Here is a 21,857-nt window from a genome sequence, read left to right on the forward strand (position 1 = left end):
CCATCAAATCGAGGCTGCGTTAAAGTAAATGTAATTATAGCAGTAGGTATGATAGGGAGGCCCACATGAAAGCAGTGGAGCACAGTGTGAGGCATCGTCGTCTGCGCAGACAGGAGCAGGGCTGTAATATTCCTCCTGTAGACTAATCTCCTTTTATTAAAGCCATACACTGTGGAGAGGAGGGGAGAGAGGGAGGAAAGGGCAGGAAGGGAGGGGGAGGAAGGTGCAGGAGGGGAGGGGGGAGGGAGGAGAGGGGGAAAGGGAGGGGGGAGGGAGGAGAGGGGGAGAGGGAGGGGGGAAGGGGGAGGGAGGTGCAGGAGGGGAAGGGGGAGGGAGGAGAGGAGGGGGGAGGGAGGAGAGGGGGAGAGGGAGGGGGGAAGGGGGAGGGAGGTGCAGGAGGGGTCAGGAGGTTCAGTCATTAATAGAAGCTCGCTGCTACACCACTTATTGTACTACTCACTGTAAATCCCTCTTACATATCTAAGCACACTCAAATCAAAACACACATACACAAAAAAACGATGTTATATAGAATCCTGTATCACCACCACTTTAGTGAGACACGGTGTCTTGATCTAACAGGGAAAGAAAAGCTGATCTTCTCTTTCCGCTCTCTCCTCTTCCTCCAGGGGTAGAGAGAGAGACCTAGAACGAGAGAGAGAGAGAGAGCGAGAGACAGATAGAGAGACAGAGAGATAGATAGAGAGAGAGAGAGAGAGAGAGAGACAGAGGGAGACAGAGACAGAGGGAGACAGACAGAGACAGACAGTGAGATAGAGACAGACAGGGAGATAGAGGGAGACAGAGACAGAGGGAGACAGAGACAGAGGGAGACAGAGACAGAGGGAGACAGAGACAGAGGGAGACAGAGACAGGGGGAGACAGAGAGAGAGGGAGACAGAGAGAGAGAGACAGAGAGAGACAGAGAGAGAGAGAGAGAGAGAGAGAGACAGAGACAGGGGGAGACAGAGAGAGAGAGAGAGAGGGAGACAGAGAGAGAGAGGGAGACAGAGAGAGAGAGAGACAGAGAGAGACAGAGAGAGAGACAGAGACAGGGGGAGACAGAGAGAGAGGGAGACAGAGAGACAGAGAGAGAGAGAGAGGTCTGTGCTGTGGCCACAGAAACAGGAGCAGGTGGCCATCAGGTGGCCGATAGAGAAACTGCTGCCTGTTTACACAATCTGTCACTACCACAGACCTGCCCCCCCCCCCCCAACACACATACACACACGACAGAAATATGTTTTATTTCCATGTTCATGACTGTCCATGTTCATGACTATGTCTCAGTCTGTAATTACAATGTTGAACGTCACTATGGCGCCTCATTTCAGAGAGGAGTCTGAGGACTTTGTTTTGCTAGTGAATGTTATTACATGATATATGTCCTCAGTGTTTAGCTACATGTTTACTTGTTTACAAGCACACCACTGTGTCCCCATCCCACCACACATTGATGGACATGGGAATGGATCTTGTCAAAGCACATTATCCCATACAAAGGACTATTGCCAATTTAACCCATTAGTACACACACACACACGTACATACACACACATTTATCTGTCATTCATTCATTGGCTCAGTTGAGTGCTTTCTCAGGACCCATTCTAACAGGAACAAACCCACATTCCTCTCCTCTCCTTTCCTCTCCTCTCCTCTGTCCTGTTCCCCCATTCAACTGTGTGTGTGTGACTACTCTGTTTTCAGACATTGAGAAAGAAGGGCCTAAATGGCTGTGACAGCCCTGACCCCGACGCAGACGACTCCGTCGGCCACAGCCCTGAATCTGAGGAAAAGTACAGGAAAATAAACGAAGACATTGATCTGATGATCAGCAGACAGAGACTGTGTGTGAGTACAACACTTCCTGGGCCTTCCTCTCACTCTCCTCTCCCCCCTCTCTCTCTCTTTTTTTTTCTTTCTGTCTCTCTTTTTCCTTCCGTCCGTCTGTTGTCCATTCGGTGGGGTTTTTGGTGGGACCCGGCAGGTGTTAAACAAGAAAAAGAACAAAGGTGGTGAGAGCCCGGAGCTCGAGTCTGCTCTCACCCCGCGCACTGAGGAGAAATACAAACAGATAAACCAGGAGTATGATCATATGATTAAAACTCATAAGATACATGTAAGTACTGGACTTGCACAGCGTACAGTCTCAGTTGGCTCTAACAGATGCTGAGTAACTAGCATCCAAAATAACCTGTCTAGTAACCAGTATTGTATAGCACTGCACTGGAGGTCTGGAGAAAAAAACACAAGATGAGACTTTTTAGTCATTTCCAGCATGCTTAGCCATAGTGTTAGTGCAGAGCAGTCAGGGGAAAGTCTGTGCTTTTGTACATATTTTAGTGATAAGAAGATGTTATTTACCGGTGTATTCATAGGAGCTAACCTATCTAAGTGGAATTACCTTAGTGATTGAGTTCAAGTATAGTGCGTGCTTCGCCCCTCACACTCTTTAACCTCCGGCTCCCTCTGTGACATCACACCTCTAACCCGTTACCCATGATCCCTTGCCTAGCTCTCAGGGGAGGTGTGGTCTGCATGCGCTTCCCCTTCTCCTGTGCCCACGCACACAGCTCAGTCACCCGAAACAACAGAGGGACAGATGCTAAGGCTCGAACACACACACACACACACACACACACACGTACACACACATCACAGGAGGTTGGTGGCACCTTAATTGGAGAGGACGGGCTCATGGTAATGGGTGGAGTGGAATAGTGGAATGGTATTCCATTTGCTCTGTTCCGGCCGTTACTATGAACTGTCCTCCCCTCAGCAGCCTCCACTGACACACACATACACACACATTCACACCCTAATGTAGCCCTCATTACATAAATGATGATAAAACATTAAATCGATGCCCTCCCTACTCTCCTCGGCCTGCCCCACTGTAATAATGAAGATGATGAAAATCACATCTAATCAGAAGCAATGTGTTACCTCTGTCATTCAAGGACTACTTAGTCATTACTGTAGAGATGGATCAGTGTCAGCCACAAGACTTCCACTGCACAGAGTAATCAAAGGTCTCCGCAGTCGGTCCGTCCTAAACAACCACATAATGAGTGCCACTCTCAATGGAAGCCGAGTGTGCTCCGCGCTCCTAACAAAAGCCCATATTGGAACGGTTAGTATTATAGCCATGGAGAAAGAGATCATTCCACGGTAGATCATTGAAAGGGGAGCACAGTAGAGTACAGTAGAGCACAGTAGAGTACAGTAGAGGGGGTGGAGGGGGATTGTGGTTAGTGGCTGGGGTGGGGTGGGGGTGTTGGTGTGCCAGGCTGGGGTGGGGTGGGGTTGAGGTTGGGGATTGGGCGGGGGAGTGCTGGCGGTGAGGGTGACTCTGCACACAACAAGTGGTAGTTCAGTGTGTGGTCATGACGTCTGCCATGAACAAGGCCTCTGGAGGAGGAGGAGGGCAAACAGGAAGGATGGCACCACTCAAATGACAGCTTAAAGAGAGGGAACACAGCACACACACACACACACACACACACACACACACACACACACACACACACACACACACACACACACACACACACACACACACACACACACACACACTGGCCTCCAAGCTTACTCAACCACATAGCCAAGGAGCTGGAGGAGTGGAACCAAGATTCTAACATGGCTGATATCAGGAAAATATTTCACCATTAAATGGAACAGGAGGTGCTCACTTTGAGCGACTAACGAAAGCAACCAGACAACCCTGACTGCTGGCTAACACGCACCTGCATAGTGATTCAGCAAAAGCAAAAGAAAGTGACAGAGGGACAAACAGCAATGAAAAAGTCCAACCTTTTGTACCAAAAACAATGATATTTGCGTAGCTAAAAGTTCAAAGTTATAAAAGGGAGAAACTGGAAGAAGAAGGTGAGGTAGGGCTCATATCTGATTTCTCCCAGCTGATGTTCTCACTGATGAGTCCTTCCTTGGCCCTGGAACACATGGATACAATTCGGACTCTATTTTCTACTTCCTTAAGCTAACATCCAGGAGCGACCACTTCCAGGGCACTCCCAAGGTTAAGCCTTATGGTGGAGTGACACAATAAACATGACAAATCATTGGCCTGGGGCCCAGCGGCCTAGCTAGCAACCAACCTCCACCATGCAGCTAGTCTTACATGACACTTAAAAAACATTTGATCTAAACTCGACATTACAAACACGTACTGTACCTATAGGAAAAACCTTAGAATGGTGTTTTATAATATATTTAATACTACATTTACAAAAACGATATATAGAATTCCCACATCTTGCTCAACAACATGAAGCTCATTCAGAACATGTATATTTGTTGTGGATGCTATCTGCTTAAGCATGGCCGTGTGTGGAATCCCAGAAGGCCTTTTCCTCCCTATCTGCTTCCCTAAGTGTTCTGTTTATGGGAATGACAATGATGTGACCACACAGTGAAAAGTTGTTGTTGTGTTTTGTGAGATTGCTTTGTTATTTTGCCTAAAAGTGGGCTAAGTTAGGATGTCACCCTGTTAATCAAAGGCTGAAACAGCCACAGAGTCACAGATGAGGACAAAGATAGACAAGTATAATCACATTATAAATGGTGGTTGACCCTTTAGAGATGCCACTGTGGGAAGAGACTGTCCACATTACACATACGGCTTTTTTCTCAATACTGGTTGACCCGTGACAATCGTTTTGAGTTGTGTGATTTTATCTGGGCTTTGACCTCTTCTTTTTCTCTTTTTCTCTCTTTCTATTGCTTTCTCTCTCTCTCTCTTTCTCTCTCTCTCTCTTTCTCTCTCTCACTGTTTCATTCTAGTTGGGATATTTCTCAGCCATATGATTATCTTTCTGTTAAGTGATTTCTTTGTCTATACCTCCATTCAACATTAGGATTGTTCTCTCTCTCTTCCACTGATCTTAAATTGTTACCTCTGCAACTGTGTATTCTGTTGTTGTGTTGTATTGTTTTCTCTCTCTCTCTTTCTTTCTGTCTTTCTCTCTCTCTGTCTTTCTCTCTCTGTCTCTCTTTCTCTTTCTCTCTGTCTTTCTCTTTCCCACACTCTTTCAATATCTGTCTTTCTCTTTCTCTCTGTCTCTCTTGCTTTCTTTTTCTCTCTCTCTCTATCTTTCTTTCTCTCTCTCTCTCGCTCTCCGTCTCTCTCTCTCTCTGTGTGTTTAATCATGTTCTTTCTCTTTTTTTCTCTCGCTCAGCAGGGTGTTCCCTCCTCCAACTACGAGATGCCGGTGTCCATCCCTGTTAGCAACCAGAACAGTCTCATCTACAGCCACCCAGGAGGTTCCCTAGGCAACCACAACCTGCTGCCTCTGGCACACCACATGCAGAGGAACAGCATGTCCCCCGGTGTCACACATAGACCTCCCAGTGCAGGTAACATAGGCACAACCTCTCTTTTGCGCGCGCGCACACACACACACACACACACACACAAATACACAAATACACAAAAAGAAGCCACCCATAATCCTTCAGTGGAAAGGACAGGGGAAATAAGGTCAGCTCAACAGCCTGATGTCTTATTTAAAGGAAGGTAAATGAGTATTACATTCAAACCAAGTCAGCAGTCCTCTACATTTAGTGTGAAGCGCTGTCCTGGGGATGTCTGGCCCTATGTATAGGTATTGAGTTGCTGGTGACATAAGCATATGAGGCCTGTCGGTTTGTTATTGTTGTCTGAAGGCTGTATTTTGTCCCGCTGGGCAGTAGCCTGCTGCCCACACCCCCACCCTATCATTAGGCCTGGATTCACCGAGTGCCAGCACAAACTAAATAGGAGTTTTGGCGCTACCGCCACCACACTATCACTGCCCTCCCACTCCTCCAACTTGCACAAGTCATTTTTCTTGGACGCTAACATCCAGTATCCACTCGCAGTGTCCGTTTGCCCAGAATGTATGGTTTGTTGGAAAGCAGTGCTGTTCGATTTACACACACACACACACACACACACACACACACACACACACACACACACACACACACACACACACACACACACACACACAGAGGTAGACACACATCAACCCTGGAAGAACGGAAAGAAGGATGGTGGTTAAAGTAAGTTAGTCGAGCAAAGGTGAGGGAGGAGAAGGGAGCTGATGGGGATGTGGATGGAGAGATGTGGGCGTGAAGGAGGGAGGTCTCTCCTCTAATGGTTTAAAGGTGAGGGAGGAGAAGGGAGCTGATGGGGATGTGGATGGAGAGATGTGGGCGTGAAGGAGAGAGGTCTCTCCTCTAATGGTTTAAAGGTGAGGGAGGAGAAGGGAGCTGATGGGGATGTGGATGGAGAGATGTGGGCGTGAAGGAGGGAGGTCTCTCCTCTAATGGTTTAAAGGTGAGGGAGGAGAAGGGAGCTGATGGGGATGTGGATGGAGAGATGTGGGCGTGAAGGAGGGAGGTCTCTCCTCTAATGGTTTAAAGGTGAGGGAGGAGAAGGGAGCTGATGGGGATGTGGATGGAGAGATGTGGGCGTGAAGGAGGGAGATCTCTCCTCTAATGGTTTACTTCTCTTTTCCTCTTCACCCCCTTTCATCTTTCAGGTGGCCTCATGGGTGCTGACCTCACCACTGGCGCGGGCACCAGTGCTGGTAAGGATGGCATCTTCCTTCTCATTCACACACACACACACAGACACACACACACACACACACACACACACACACACACACACACACACACACACACACACACACACACACACACACACACACACATACATACACAGAAACACACACACAGGGCACCCACTCTCCCACCCAGGCAATTAAACGCATGACTAACACTAATCCAAACCCAAGTGGAGTTGCTGTCTATGACATGTTGATTTTTGTGGTCTTGGAGTTCCTCAGGGAATGTTTGTCCAGTACTGGGTCCGTGGCACATCCTGGTCTCGGCTAAGAAATTCTCTAACAAGTGGAAAAAGGAATTAAATCTATATTAGAGTGTGTAGGAAGACATTCAGTGACGGAAGGGAAGGTGTGTTATATCTGTCTTTTTATTTATCTTTCTGTCATTCTCTCTCTTTCTCTCTCTCTCTCTTTCTCTCTCTCTTTCTCACTCTCTCTTTCTCTCTCTCTTTCTCACTCTCTCTTTCTCTCTCTCTCTCTCTCTCTCTCTTTCTCTTTCTCACTCTCTTTCTTTCTCACTCTTTCTCTTTCTCTCTCTCTCTCTCTCTCTTTCTCTTTCTCACTCTCTCTCTTTCTCTCTCTCTCTTTCTCACTCTCTCATTCTCTCACTCTCTCTCTTTCTCTCTCTCTTTCTCACTCTTTCTCTTTCTCTCTCTCTCTCTCTCTCTTTCTCTTTCTCACTCTCTCTCTTTCTCTCTCTCTCTTTCTCACTCTCTCATTCTCTCACTCTCTCTCTTTCTCTCTCTCTTTCTCACTCTCTCTTTCTCTCTCTCTTTCTCTCTCTCTTTCTCACTCTCTCTTTCTCTCTCTTTCTCACTCTCTCTTTCTCTCTCTCTTTCTTTCTCTTTCTCTCTCTTTCTCGCTCTCTTTCTCACTCTGTATTTCTCTCTTTCTTTCTTTCTTTCTTTCTTTCTTTCTCTCTCTCTCTTTCTCTCTCTCTCTTTCTCTCTTTCTCACTCTCTCTCTTTCAGTCTCTCTCTTTCTCACTCTGTATTTCTCTCTCTCGCTCTCTGTCTCTTTCTCTCTGTCTCTCATTCTCTCTCTCTCTCTCTCTCGCTCTCGCTCTTTCTTTTTCTGTGTGTGTGTTTGTGTGTGTGTGTGTGTGCATGCGTACGTGCCATGTCTTTCTAAGCCGAGCATCATCACACTGAATTTATACAACACTTTAACCAATGTTTATTTCCTCTACCTCGTGGGCTTCAAACTGCAAACGACAACACACATACTGTACTTGTCATTTTGTTTGGCTATTCAAACTCTTTCATAGGCTAACTACTATCATATGTTTTGAGCAAAATAAATGTAACATTACCATACCATAATGTTCTTGTGAAAAGTAAATCGGCCCATGTGTACGTGTGTGTCTGCATTCATTTGCATGAGCTTGAATGGATTTACCTGTGTGTTTGTGGGGTTAATTGCTGCCATCATTTTATTGTACAGATCCTATTCAACTGTTTGGCTTACGGTCAGCTAATAGGCAGTATGAGGAGCTCTCAAGAATAGGGCAGCAACAAAGGTAGGGGCAGGGGGAGACTGGGGCTGGGGCTGGGGCTGGGGGGGTGGGGTCAGGGGAGCACAGCTGGGCAGCCCAGTCTGGCCCCCAGGGCTTCCTGATAGGGTTCAGAGCCCGGTCCCTCTGTCTGGCCCCTCACACACTCAATCGCACACACACACACACACACACACACACACACACACACACACACACACACACACACACACACACACACACACACACACACACACACACACACACACACACACACACACACACACAAAAGGGTCGTTTGTTGTGGCGTGTGTTCTGTCGGCAGCGTGCTCCGGAGCATGCTTCAAATGTAGCCTTTGTGTCGCCACGGCGATGAACAGAGGCGCTCTGTGAGGACCCGGCTCGCCCAGCCGCTGTAGAAACACAACGTGGAGAGAGAATCATGTGGAACCTAAAAAGATTCCATTCAAGTCTCTCTTAAATCCTACAGCTGGGGGAAAGCCCCATGATTAATATTCAGCCATGCAAGTTTGCAGTAGAGAAACAGGGACAGACACAGATGGAAGCGTTCTCTGAAGCTGGTCATAGGTTTTAATGATGTTCTGTGTTCCCACTGGGCAAAAACTGGTTGAATCAATATTGTTTCCACATCATTTCAACCCCAAAAATCTCTGTGATGATGTTGAATCAACGTAAGGGCAGGTCGTATTTTCTTCACCCTAGTTTCTAATCTAAATCCAATGACATGGTGATTTTTGTTGTTGTTGATTTCACATTGAATTCACGTTAGTTGACAACTCAACCTAATGTAAATCAAAACTAGACATTGAACTGACGCCTGTGCCCAGTGGGTTGTCTGTGACTCAATGTGAGGTGGCTGGCCGCTGACGTCATTTTTTCACTTCTCTTTTGATAAGCTGTCTGTCAGTGGTGAGTGCTTCAGCCTGGTGTTCGCTGCTGCAGACATTTTATTTTCTTGTGAAATGTCCCTTGTCCAGACATACACACACACAGCCCCATGTGCCACTCATGCCACGGCTGCCAGCATTGCTAGACAGATTTGATTGATAAGTGACACATGATCCAGTTTGATACTGGAAGGTCGAGTTGTCACGTCCTTACTGTAGAACCGTTGTGGCAGGGCTGTACGTGTCGTGTGTGTGTGTCGTGTATGTGTGTGTGTGTGCGCGTGCGCATGTCTATATGTGTGGTTGTGTTTTCGCATCTCTATGTGAGTGTCTTGTCTGTCAACCCCTTCGCTAGCTAAGGAAAGCGAGTTAGTTAGATGGAGAGAAGGAGAAAGAGAAAGACAGAGAGAGAGAGAGAGAGAGAGAGAGAGCAGGCTGATGAAGGGTGTCCCAGTCCCAGCTTGTGAACACCTCCTACCTCTATTTGTGTATTTATGTAGCTGTCAGCAGCGTTCTGATCTCTGCTCTGCTGCCTGCTTGCTTCACTGCGTAGGAGAATTAACCAGCTCCTGTCACCTCTCTCCTCAATCACTCACACATCTCCACAGGTCACACACACACACACACACACACACACACACACACACACACACACACACACACACACACACACACACACACACACACACACACACACACACACACACACACACACACACACACACACACACACACACTGGAACAGCTCTACAGATGCATTGATCCACTCTGTCCTTTCCCCCTGCTGAAAAGACCAGCATAGACCAGCATAGACCAGCATAGCTGCTGGTTTTGCTGGTGACCAGCCTTCGTTGTGTTTTCGTGGTTCCTTCGTCCTTTTTCATGGTGACCAGCCTTCGCTGTGTTTTTTCTGGTGACCAGCCTTCGCTGTGTTTTCGTGGTTCCTTCGTCCTGTTTTTGCTGGTGACCAGCCTTCGCTGTGTTTTTTCTGGTGACCAGCCTTCGCTGTGTTTTTTCTGGTGACCAGCCTTTGCTGTGTTTTCATGGTGACCAGCCTTCGCTGTGTTTTCGTGGTGACCAGCCTTCGCTGTGTTTTTTCTGGTGACCAGCCTTTGCTGTGTTTTTCTGGTGACCAGCCTTCGCTGTGTTTTCATGGTGACCAGACTTCGCTGTGTTTTTTCTGGTGACCAGCCTTCGCTGTGTGTTTTCGTGGTGACCAGCCTTCGCTGTGTTTTTTCTGGTGACCAGCCTTCGCTGTGTTTTTTCTGGTGACCAGCCTTCGCTGTGTTTTCATGGTGACCAGACTTCGCTGTGTTTTTTCTGGTGACCAGTCTTTGCTGTGTTTTCGTGGTGACCAGCCTTCGCTGTGTTTTTGCTGGTGACCAGACTTCAAGTCATATCATGCTGGCTTGCAGAGTGATGTTTGTTTACTATTGAAATCCTGCCAGGGTGGGGATATCCAACAATGGGAACTTTAGTTTTCTCACAACATGCATTCAGAATGACTGCCAGGGTTAGAAAGAACGAATAAATGATACTACCTAAACCATCTAAACTGGAACAATCGTTTCAGTCCAACTAACAGATTGGATTAGTTTAGAAAAATGTATGTTGCTTATCTTTGTGTAGCATAAGTTTAATTAATAAACCTATGTACATGCAAAAACATAAGAAACAAAAAAAGGTATTGAAACAAAGAATTCTAAAATTCAACTGCAATAGAGCCTGCTGGGAAATATAATAATTATGGCTGTGGTCAGACCAGCTTGACCAGCTGGACCATGCTGGACCAGCATAGACCAGCCTAAACTTGTATGTGTCCAGTGAAGGCTGGTCACCAGTGTCCAAAACACAGCAAAGGCTGATCACTAGTTATTGTATTATTTTTTTACTCTTGATTTCATTTGATTTGATTACCAGTGTCCAAAACACAGTGAAGGATGGTAACCACCATGCTGGTCAGACCAGCTTGACCAGCATCCAACCAGCACCGACCAGCATAGACCAACATGTACCAGCAATTACCAGCATGGACTACCTTGAAATGTATGCTGGTCTATGCTGGTTTGCAGGGTCTTCCAAAACAAACGCATTGAGACGAAGACACAAGACCTACAGTATTCTTACAAAAAATAGCTAAATGGTTCCTGTATTTGTGTCCGTAGCCTACGTAGATACAGTGGAAGCTGTTAGTTAGCTAGATAGCGTGACACACGTTACTTCAGATGGTGGATTCAGATTTGAATGTATGTTAGACCCAACCTCAACGGAAGAGCCTGCATATGGAAAGTGGAAACGGAGCTCACCCATTAGACCACGACAGGACATCAGAAATTGTTCAGTAACAGTTAACTATAGATGAGTTGAACCACAGCAGCCTTCTGTGTGTCTGTGTGTGAGGCCCAATAGGCAGCCAGTGTGTTAGCGTACTGCAACAGTTTGGCATCCCTCAGCCCAAGCAAGGCCCCAGGCCTAATCTACATACAGAAATACTTTTATATATCCACTTCAGATGTGATATATTTTTATACAGCAGAGACGCTGATTCTTATCTGGGCAACGACTGTTCATTTTGGTACTTCCTCAAAACGCTCGCTTCCAGTTTGACTGTCAGTGTCAGTGATGATCATGTATCAGACTCACAGAGCTGCTGTACAGTGTCTGTAGTCGGATGTTAGCTACTGCATTAGCCTCTCTGTAGCCATGTTGCTAGCAGCTCCAAGTGTCTTCAGTTCAGCTCAACCTAAGTCACTGGCAGCTATAGAGAACCTTTGGCATCCTTATCACCTGTCCATTGCCTGCCTTAGGTAATAAAGCCCATCTTCTGTGCTATAGCCAGTGTCTCTATTTTGAGTCAGAGCTGTTGTCCTAAAATGGCTGCCTGAAATCCCCTCCTCACTTTACGCTCAGCCTGGCTGTACAGTAACATTACAAGTCTCTCTCTCTCTCGCTCTCTCTCTCTCTCTCTTTCACCATTCCGAAGGTCCCTCTGTCTCACAGAAAGGTCATGCTCTTGAACCGGATATGCCACTTTTAATCACACAACCAATAAATCTTATCTTCTCCATGGGCTTGGGTTTTTGAACATCTGTAGCTGTTTTAAGTTTTTTAGTTGGTTAGCTGTTTTGGACAGTCTCAGCTTTTTTACATGTAATTCTCTGATATTTTCTAGAACCTCTAGAACTGTTTTGATTCACTAAATGATCTGTGTGTACAGAGAGCGTCATTGAGATTGAGTGGCAAGAGTGTGTTCTCATTCATGTCTCTCCACATGGGGCCTCTCCACAGTACAATGGTCCCTCCATGAGGATGAGAGCGAGAGCGAGGCAGGCAGAGCTGATGATGCAGCTGGATGGAGTGGCACTAGGAGAGGCTCCCATACAAAAGCCACACGTGCATCCATACACATGCTCTGTGCACATGTATGCTGTCATGCACCAACACAATAAATAATTCATCATATTGAGAGTCACACAACTTAGACAAATACTATTTGACACACACACACACACACACAAACACTAACACTATACTAACACAATCTTACACAGACACAAGCATGCAGACATGCACGCAAATAGTAACTCAAACATGCATGCACAAACACCCACACACACACGCACACACACACACATACACACGCACACACACACACACACACGCACACACACACACACACACACACACACATGTTTTTCTAATTCTGTTAGACAGACAGACTCATTTTCTTTTACCACTAGTGGTCTTTTACTTTTCAGATTGTTCAAATTGCACTTTCGTCCAAACAACATAAACCTTGTTCTCAAATGAAACACAGATCAGCAGGAGGAAATTGCCCAGGAAGACATCTGTGACTCATTTTCCCCTGGAGTATGATTAGGAAATTAATTTATGTCTAACGTATAATTCCTGCCCCTGTTTCAAGTGGGACATATCCATACAGCTCTCGGTGTTCTACCCATAGGAAGAGGCTGCGGGATTGGGTTGGAAACAAAGCTTACACACTGCTGTAACGGGCGTCGTATAGAGGGTCCAAGGCGCAGCGTGTTGAGTGCTCATATTGTATTTTAATGAAATTGAACACTTAGACAAATAAACAAAACGACAGCCAACAGTTCTGTCAGGTTACACAAACGAAACAGAAAACAACTACCCACGAAAACCAAGTGGGAAAAAGGCTGCCTAAGTATGGCTTCCAATCAGAGACAACGATAGACAGCTGCCTCTGATTGGAAACCATACCCGGCCAAAACATAGAACCAAAACACATAGAATGCCCACTCCCGATCACACCCTGACTTAACTAAACAGAGAAAAAACAGCTCTCTTAGGTCAGAGCGTGACAACTGCTCACTCTCTCTCTTGTTTTTAATGGGGTGTTGCTGGGAGGGTGCCCCACTGGTATGTGTGTGGCGTGGGTGCTAAACTCAGTCTTCCAGTCTGTCTGTCGGAGGAGGAGGAGGAATATGGATTCGGTGTCTACCCCAGGGCATGGTCTTTGTCTGGAAGAGGCAACACGTGTTTAGCGCTGATGGACAAATGATGGGCCCTGTCCCTCTGTGGTCTCAAAGGCCCTAATTCATTTTTTTTTACACATCTCACTGACTCTCACTGGCTAGATGCAGGGTAAATGATAGTGACAGCGGTAAAAGAGTAATTCCTCTAAGACATCAAACAATTGTGTGAGTTATTGGAATCACTGGATGAGTTGGAATCACTGGGTGAGTTATTGGCATCACTGGGTGAGTTATATTAATCACTGGGTGAGTTATTGGAATCACTGGGTGAGTTATTGGAATCACTGGGTGAAAGTGACCACTCTCTGGCTCTAGGACAGTAGCCTCTCTGCCCCTCTTCTACAATATGTAGGATACACTAATAGAGGTATTTTCAACAGTATAATTAATGGCTCTTCTCCCTCTCTTCTCCCTCTCTTCTCTCCCTCTCCTCTCCCTCTCCTCTCCCTCTCCTCTCTCCCTCTCCTCTCCCTCTCCTCTCCCTCTCCTCTCTCCTCTCTCCCTCTCCTCTCCCTCTCCTCTCCCTCTCCTCTCTCCCTCTCCCCTCTTAAGGCAACGGCTACGGGAACCACCACCGTAACTCGCCTGGTCTACTGGTCTCTCCGGGCAGCATGAACAAGAGCATGCAGGCCAAGTCTCCCCAGACCATGAACCTGGGAATGAACAGCAACCGCAAGCCTGACCTGCGGGTGCTTGTTCCCCCTGGAGTCAAGAACAACATGCCCTCCATCGTGAGTCGCTCAATCACTTCACCCCTAGTCCCAGTCCTAGTCCCACTCCCACTCTCAGTCCTAGTCCCAGTCTCAGTCCTGATCCCATCCCTCTTTTTTCCTTTGTCTTTTTCGTATGTCTTCTCAGTTGATATCCTCTCTGCGTGTTTCTATCGTCTTTTTGAGTGTTTGTCTTCAGTGGCTGTATCTGTTCTTCAGTGGCTGTAGCTGTCCTTCAGTGGCTGTAACTGTCCTTCAGTGGCTGTAACTGTCTTTCAGTGGCTGTAACTGTCCTTCAGTGGCTGTAACTGTCCTTCAGTGGCTGTAGCTGTCCTTCAGTGGCTGTAACTGTCCTTCAGTGGCTGTATCTGTCCTTCAGTGGCTGTAGCTGTCCTTCAGTGGCTGTAACTGTCCTTCAGTGGCTGTAACTGTCCTTCAGTGGCTGTAACTGTCCTTCAGTGGCTGTAACTGTCCTTCAGTGGCTGTAACTGTCCTTCAGTGGCTGTAACTGTCCTTCAGGGGATGTAACTGTCCTTCAGGGGCTGTAGCTGTTCTTCAGTGGCTGTAGCTGTTCTTCAGTGGCTGTAGCTGTCCTTCAGTGGCTGTAACTGTCTTTCAGTGGGTGTAGCTGTCCTTCAGTGGCTGTAATTGTCCTTCAGTGGCTGTAACTGTCCTTCAGTGGGTGTAATTGTCCTTCAGGTGCTGTAACTGTCCCATACATGTGCTGTCATAGGTTAGGATTTTAACAAGATAGACTGTTAGTGTAGTACAGTAGTAATAGTACATTTCCGTTTCAAATGAGCTCCTGTTTAGTCGCTTCACTCCTAGAGCAGTTCCATCCTTATATATATTTCATAGAGCCACACCCGACCGCTTCCTCCATCCAATGAAACTAATCGGAATTTATCGCCCTCCCCTTCAATGCCGTCAGTCTGAGGATGTCGATCTGCTATTGGTAAGTGGGCCTGTCACTCAAAAATTAGCAACCAAAAATAATAAAGATCACCAAACACAGATGTCATCCATCATCCTGAGTTAGACAGAAGGGAGACCAGTCATGGTTTAAAGTGGCACACCAGTCTCCTTTTCAACTCATTTAACACCTGATTTACTTAACAAAAGGCACATCTCAATAGGTGGTCCAGGTAAATCATGACATAGCACAAGTGGGGGGGTGGGCCTTTCCTCTTTTGTTCTCTAATGCCTCAAGCAAGGGGGAATTCCCATCAGATCCTTGAATGCCCTACTCCTTAAAGTTTGCAGTTGTGTCTAAATAAAAAACACTATTTTGCTCTAAACATATTTTTTTTTACCCTTTAGTGTGTGTACTTTACTGTATTTGGACTTGGAATATCGCTTTTCAACTGTAAAAGTTGCTGGAGGATGTATTTAACAATAGATGTACACATCACCCCTGACTGAACTAGAGAATTATAGTTTGCTGAGTGTAGTAGAGTTGCTCCTAAGAGCTGATCTAAGGTCAGTGGTGACTTTTTAGGTGGTGAAGGTTAGCATTAAAATACAGGGTAAGATGATCCAGATGTCCACATAGGGGCAACTTCCACATCAACCAATCCGCTGCATGCGTTGTACAGGACATATAAGGGTTGAAGATGTTTTGCCAGGTTCCAGGTGACACCTAGTGGTATTTCTGAATCATTGCACCCTGTCATCTCCCCCCTTCCCTTCCTTCCATGTCTCATTCATAGGCATTGCATGGCATCTTACCATGCATGTTTCCCCTCTCTCAGAACCAGGGAATGAAAGGCAACAATGGGAACAATTTTATATGGCATCAAACCGCCATCATTTCTGCGCCACACCCCGCCACAATAAAGAGCCTCTCCCAGCTGTTTCTGTTGCCGTGGAGACCAGCTGGGTTACTATAGCGACAACGGGAACTCAGAAGGGGTGGTAAATGATAGGGTTGGCAGGGTTCAGCTGTGCCGCATGTCAAGTTATTAATTTCCATGAAGCTGGCATGTTGTTCAATCTTCTAGCATCTGCGGAGTAAAAAAAACAAGGCCTATTTTTTATTCTTTCTTTTCTGGTACTGTGATGGCGCTCATGTTTTTCCGTCTCTCTCTGTTTCTGTCTGTCTCATAGAACCAGAGAATAAACAACTCCCAGTCTGCACAGTCATTGGCCACCCCTGTGGTTTCAGTAGCAACGCCCACACTACCTGGGCAAGGAATGGGCGGTTACCCATCAGCCATGTCCACCTCATACGGTACTGGTAGGTACCACTGCTTCTACACCTGTTATACACATAGACACACACACACACACACACACACACACACACACACACACACACACACATACATACATACATACATACACACATATATGCAAACATACATACACACACACAGAGACACACACACACACATACATACATACACACACACACACACACACACACACACACACACACACACACACACACACACAAATACTGTACATGCATACATGCACACACAGTCTTTGTCACAAACATGTTTATGTGTGTGTTTGTTACTACTTGCAGAGTTTCAATGAGTTTAGAAAGTGACCTATACACACACGCCCCACCATTTACATTTAGATTTGATTATTTATTTGATTTTCATTGATTTTATAAGATTTATAACTCATACACACAGATAGGCAGTTTTACAGGACTTCACAAACATCATAGTGAAAATAAGCATGATCGAATAAATATAGCTTTTTATGCAAAATCATGCATCAAGAGTCTGTGGCCCTGAAACATGGTTTAATCATGTGACGTTAAAAACACATTTCATTATACTAACCTAACAGCAGGTGGTGCTGTTCACTCACATCCGTTATTCCTCATTGCATCACTCCCTCACCCACTAACGCTGTGATCAGTGGCACCTGTATTGGCGCAGCAGGAAAAGGACTGTTATACTTCTCACTTCAGTAGCCATAATTCAAAACTAATGTGCTTTGCCAACTGGTTTGAACTGGTTTTGACTGGTTCTCTCTCTCTCTCTCTCTCTCTGTGTGTGTGTGTGTGTGTGTGTGTGTGTGTGTGTGTGTGTGTGTGTGTGTGTGTGTGTGTGTGTGTGTGTGTGTGTGTAGAATACTCGCTGAGCAGTGCAGACCTGTCCTCCCTGTCCGGCTTTAACAGTGGTAGCTCCCTCCACCTGGGCTCCATGAGCGGATGGCAACAGCAACACCTCCAGAACATGCAGCAGCACTCTGCCCTCAGTCAGCTAGGGTAAGTACAGTGGGATACACACAATAATATGTACAATATCTATTCTACAGGTTCTCTACACAGGTAGTAGACAGATCAAAGAGAGGAGGGATGGATCGTTAAATTAAGTTTGTTAGGGAAACTACCATGAAAATACTGATACATATTGAGAAGTGAAATGTTGAAATATTGTGACCAGACATGAGATATGGATGTGGAAAAATGCCAGTAAACTGTGTGTCTGTATACTGTATGTGTGTACTCTTTAACCCCTTGTGCTTGTTTTCCTTTCCTTCCAACAGAAATTGCAATAGCAATCACTTATGTCACAATTCAAATCTCTCCCTGCCTTCTGCTCAAAGCCTGCACATCAAGTCCGAACCTGTTTCTCCTCCTAGAGATCGCACCAGCAGCACACCGGGGGGCTACGGCGTCCCGCTGCAACAGAACCCCTCGTCCCGCCAGGACTCAGGCCGCTCCCCTGTCGACAGCCTGAGTAGCTGCAGCAGCTCCCATGAGGGCAGCGACCGCGACGAGCACAGGAACGAGTTCCACTCTCCACTGGGAATGTCCCGGCCCACCCTGGACGGGCGCGAGAGCCCCTCGGTCAAACGCGTGCGCCTGTCCGAGGGATGGGCCACATGATAGTCACGCCCAGTGCTGGCCGTCGCTCAAGCCTCGCTCACGCTGCGACGTCATGATACCCCGACACCCTCGCTCTCGATATCACAACGCGACGCGTCACTCACCTCCGGAGCCCATGCTCTCTCTATCTCTATCTCTATCTCTCTCTCTCTCTATCTCTCTCTCTATCTCTATCTCTATATCTCTTTCTCTCTATCTCTATCTCTATATCTCTCTCTATCTCTATCTCTATCTCTCTCTCTATCTATCTCTGTATCTATCTCTCTATCTATCTCTATCTCTCTCTATATCTCTATATCTCTATCTCTATCTCTATCTCTCTCTCTCTCTATCTCTCTCTCTCTATCTCATTGGAGGAAGGGGGGCACCTTTTTCTATATTTAACTGTAATGTTTCTTTTTGCTTTTTGCAGAGTATGTGTGCTATACATATTGAAGTTCTATAAAGCAGTGGAGGAGGTAGGTTGGAATGGGGTTAGGGGATATTTTTGGTGGGGAACTATGCATTACTTGTGCTGTGTGTGGAAAAAAAATGTATGCATATAAATTTACACGTGTGTCTATGTGCACATATATGCATCAACAAATAAACAAAAAAAAGTCAGGTACTCTGTTTTGTAAAAGTACTTATAACTTTCCTCAGTGATAATCAGTTACTAGTAGAGGAAACACCCAGAGTGTATGTTGCTGAGTGAACAGCCTAGCACTTGAGTTGGCCAACCGATACATGTGTACAGAGTCAATTTCATTGCTACCTTTCTCCGCGGTTCTCCCTTACAAAATGTTTGTTACGATAGATGATGTCATGTTGCAGGTTCAACGTATTTATGTAAATAGAGGGTCAGATGGCAAAGGGGAGGGGTCAAAAGTTGCCAGACATTACAGATTATTCATACACAAAAGGAAAGCTAATATGCAACATTTGAAGGATTGTACAGGTATTACCGCAGGCCCGTTGGTAGATGTGAGGAACCAGGAAGAGAACCCATGCTAAACAGAGAGCTCCTCCTCAAACATGAAGCCTATAGATAGAAACATCCTTTTACCCAAGAGCCATGTTAGTGTAATCAAGAAACCATGGGTCTTGTATTAGATATTCAGTATAAAAAAACAATTGTACGATACACTTGCTTATATTTTCATATGAAAGGAATACAATGCAAAGCATTTTTGAGGCTTTTTGTAGTTTCTATAAGCCAGAATGTGTTTTTTGATAGCTTTGCTAATATGAATGAGATGGATAGTCCGACAAGAAATGAAATGACTGGGCGTCCAAACCAAGCCATGAGAACAGACTGAGAACCCATGCTTTGCTGAACTGTTTTCTCTTTGTAGAGGTTTTGTTTTTAAACGTGTATTTCTAATTATATATAATAATGATAAAATTAAGACTCTTTAAAAAAAAAATCTGTGAAATTAACATGCTTGTGTATAGCTTTCTAATATATAAATATATATAATAATGTTTGTTTTTTCTTAGTGGAGTTTCTTATGTGCAGTTGTTTGTTATTTTGTTTTATTGGAGCTGTTCAGAGGCATATTTAGTCTAACCTTGAAAAGCAGCTAAACAGAGTTGACCATGTCTGTGTTTATAAGTAAATTAAGAAAGACAGACCTCTTTCAAACAACAAGTTTGAGGAAACTGTGTGGGGATTGGAAGAGGGGGTTAATGCCCAGGCAGGAGATGACATCCCACTGGGCACAGACATCAGTTCAAGTTATAGTTTGGATTTAGATTTGCTTGAGTTGTCAAGTAATGTGAATTCAACGTCAAATCAACAAAACATGTCAACACGTCATTCGATTTAGGTCAAAAGGGTGAAAAAAAAGACAAAATTCCCTTAGAATTTTTGGGTTGAAATGACGTGGAAACAACGTTGATTCAACCAGTTTTTGCCCAGTGGCATGTGACATCCCAAAGGAAGGTTTGATATCACCCATCTTTGCTATGTCATGAGCCTCATCGTTAGGATTGTACAACACCCGCCGACATCCACTTTGACGGGCCTTTGGCCCACCTATTTTATATATTTTCAAGGTTTTATTTAATGTTTTCACTACAAATCATTTGCCAATCATCACAATGAGACCCAACCTTGTGTGCAGGACACCACATGAGTACAGATTAAAATATTTATTTGGTAGTTTGTATTTGTGTCAAATGATCGAGCTGTTGAGTATTTTTGTGGTCTCTAATCACGCGGTGTTGTGCTGTATTTGACCCCACTCAGTCCGATGGCCAGCTCAGTGTTCCACCCAGTCCCCCTCCCCCTAATGTTCATGCTGGTTTAGGAAAAGCAAGAGTTGATTTCAGACAAATATAACTTGTTTAAAAAAACTTAAAAAAAACATGAAACTAGCCACGTCTCTCTCTCTCTGCCTCTCACTCCCTAGTCTGCTGTCACTCAAGTGTTATGGTATTTCTATGTGCATATTTCATGCCAGTTCACTATGTTGTTACTGTATGCAGTCTGTGTAGTCAGGGGCAGAGCCCCTGTGGTGTCTTTCGTTTTTTTTAAACATGATATTTCAGGCAGCATATGTGTGGAGAAACCAAAGCCAGTGGCATTTCTGTATTGTAATATTATTCAACTTTTATTTTCACATTCATTTATGGTTATTGCAAGCATTGAAAAAAACAATAAAAGCATTTACTCAAAATGTACAATTGGTTTCCCATTTCCATTTCAATTCGGTCAGACTTCATAATGTTCCTATATGCTAAACGGGTAGAGGTTTGGAGTACCATAGCAAGTCCTTCTTAATACTTGGTGATAGCTAACTATATAGTGACATATGGAATTGGCTAATTTCATATTTTCAGAAGACATTTCCTTGTGAACTGCATTTCAAATCCTATAACAAATATTTGTAATTGTGAGTATATTCATTGTGTGTATCATGGAAAAGCATGTTTTCCTAACCCTATTTTTGTTGATTTAGCTGGTTGAGTTACAAAAAACACAACAACAAAATCTCCTTTTTACCTGTAGTGTTTTCTGAGGTGTAGGTGGTGTTTCGTGATGTTGTGTAACCAAAGACATTGAGCATGCTTGATTTCATTTCATATTTTATTTTGGTTGTGGATTTAAAGCAGTTGTATTTCTTCACCTGTTGATCAGTTGTAATGTCATTATTCTGTATTAACTTATATATACTGGTACCTCTAATTGACCCACCCAGTACCTCAGCTAACCTGTTGATCAGCTACTTCTAGTGCAAAGGGAAAACCATACACTTGTACAGTCATGTGGTATTTGCTTAAGGTCCCAACTATTCACTTGGGATTCTTTGATTGCTTTACATTGTTTGCGGTTTTCTTTATTTTAGTTGTACCCGTTTAATATATATATATATATATATATATATATATATATATATACATATACATATTTACATATATAAATGTGTGTGTGTGTGAGTGTGTGTGAGTGTGTGTGTGCGTGTGAATAGCTAAAAATGCTTACCAGTCTGTAGAATCTAATGTAGCTTGTATAAATCTGAAAATTGTGGCGGTCTGAAATTAGTGTTTGGAACGCAAGAGCGGCTTTCAGCGGCATAAGCTGGCCTTTGTCGCTACTTGAAGATACGATGTTATTCAATTAAAACCACATCTCTGTATCTCACGGGACTTGATTCAGCTGTATGTAGTGAAAAAGCATGGAACCTGAAATAAAAGTTTATTCTGCTGGGGAAAGGTATTTGTATTGTGCAGACAATTCAGTAAAGTTACTGGATTTCTT

General features: G+C 44.9%; 1 protein-coding gene across 6 annotated transcripts in view; it reads left to right on the top strand.

Annotated features, from left to right (window-relative positions):
• The window catches only part of LOC115164897 (myocyte-specific enhancer factor 2C), a 109,311-nt gene extending 90,964 nt beyond the window's left edge, over positions 1–18,347 (top strand). For 5 of the 6 annotated variants that reach the window (XM_029717803.1, XM_029717802.1, XM_029717804.1 and 2 more), the window contains 7 exons: positions 1,711–1,854; positions 5,202–5,379; positions 6,549–6,596; positions 14,105–14,283; positions 16,369–16,498; positions 17,353–17,491; positions 17,773–18,346. In XM_029717803.1, coding sequence (XP_029573663.1) covers positions 1,711–1,854; positions 5,202–5,379; positions 6,549–6,596; positions 14,105–14,283; positions 16,369–16,498; positions 17,353–17,491; positions 17,773–18,115 — 1,161 coding nt within the window. In that variant the 3' untranslated portion in view covers positions 18,116–18,346. Of the gene's footprint in view, positions 1–1,710; positions 1,855–5,201; positions 5,380–6,548; positions 6,597–14,104; positions 14,284–16,368; positions 16,499–17,352; positions 17,492–17,772 lie in introns of all 6 variants that reach the window. The other variant, XM_029717806.1, reaches the window with a different exon arrangement.
• Positions 18,348–21,857: the final 3,510 nt, after the last annotated feature.

Source organism: Salmo trutta, chromosome 27 (assembly GCF_901001165.1).
Source record: "Salmo trutta chromosome 27, fSalTru1.1, whole genome shotgun sequence".
Classification (NCBI taxonomy): Eukaryota; Metazoa; Chordata; class Actinopteri; order Salmoniformes; family Salmonidae; genus Salmo; species Salmo trutta.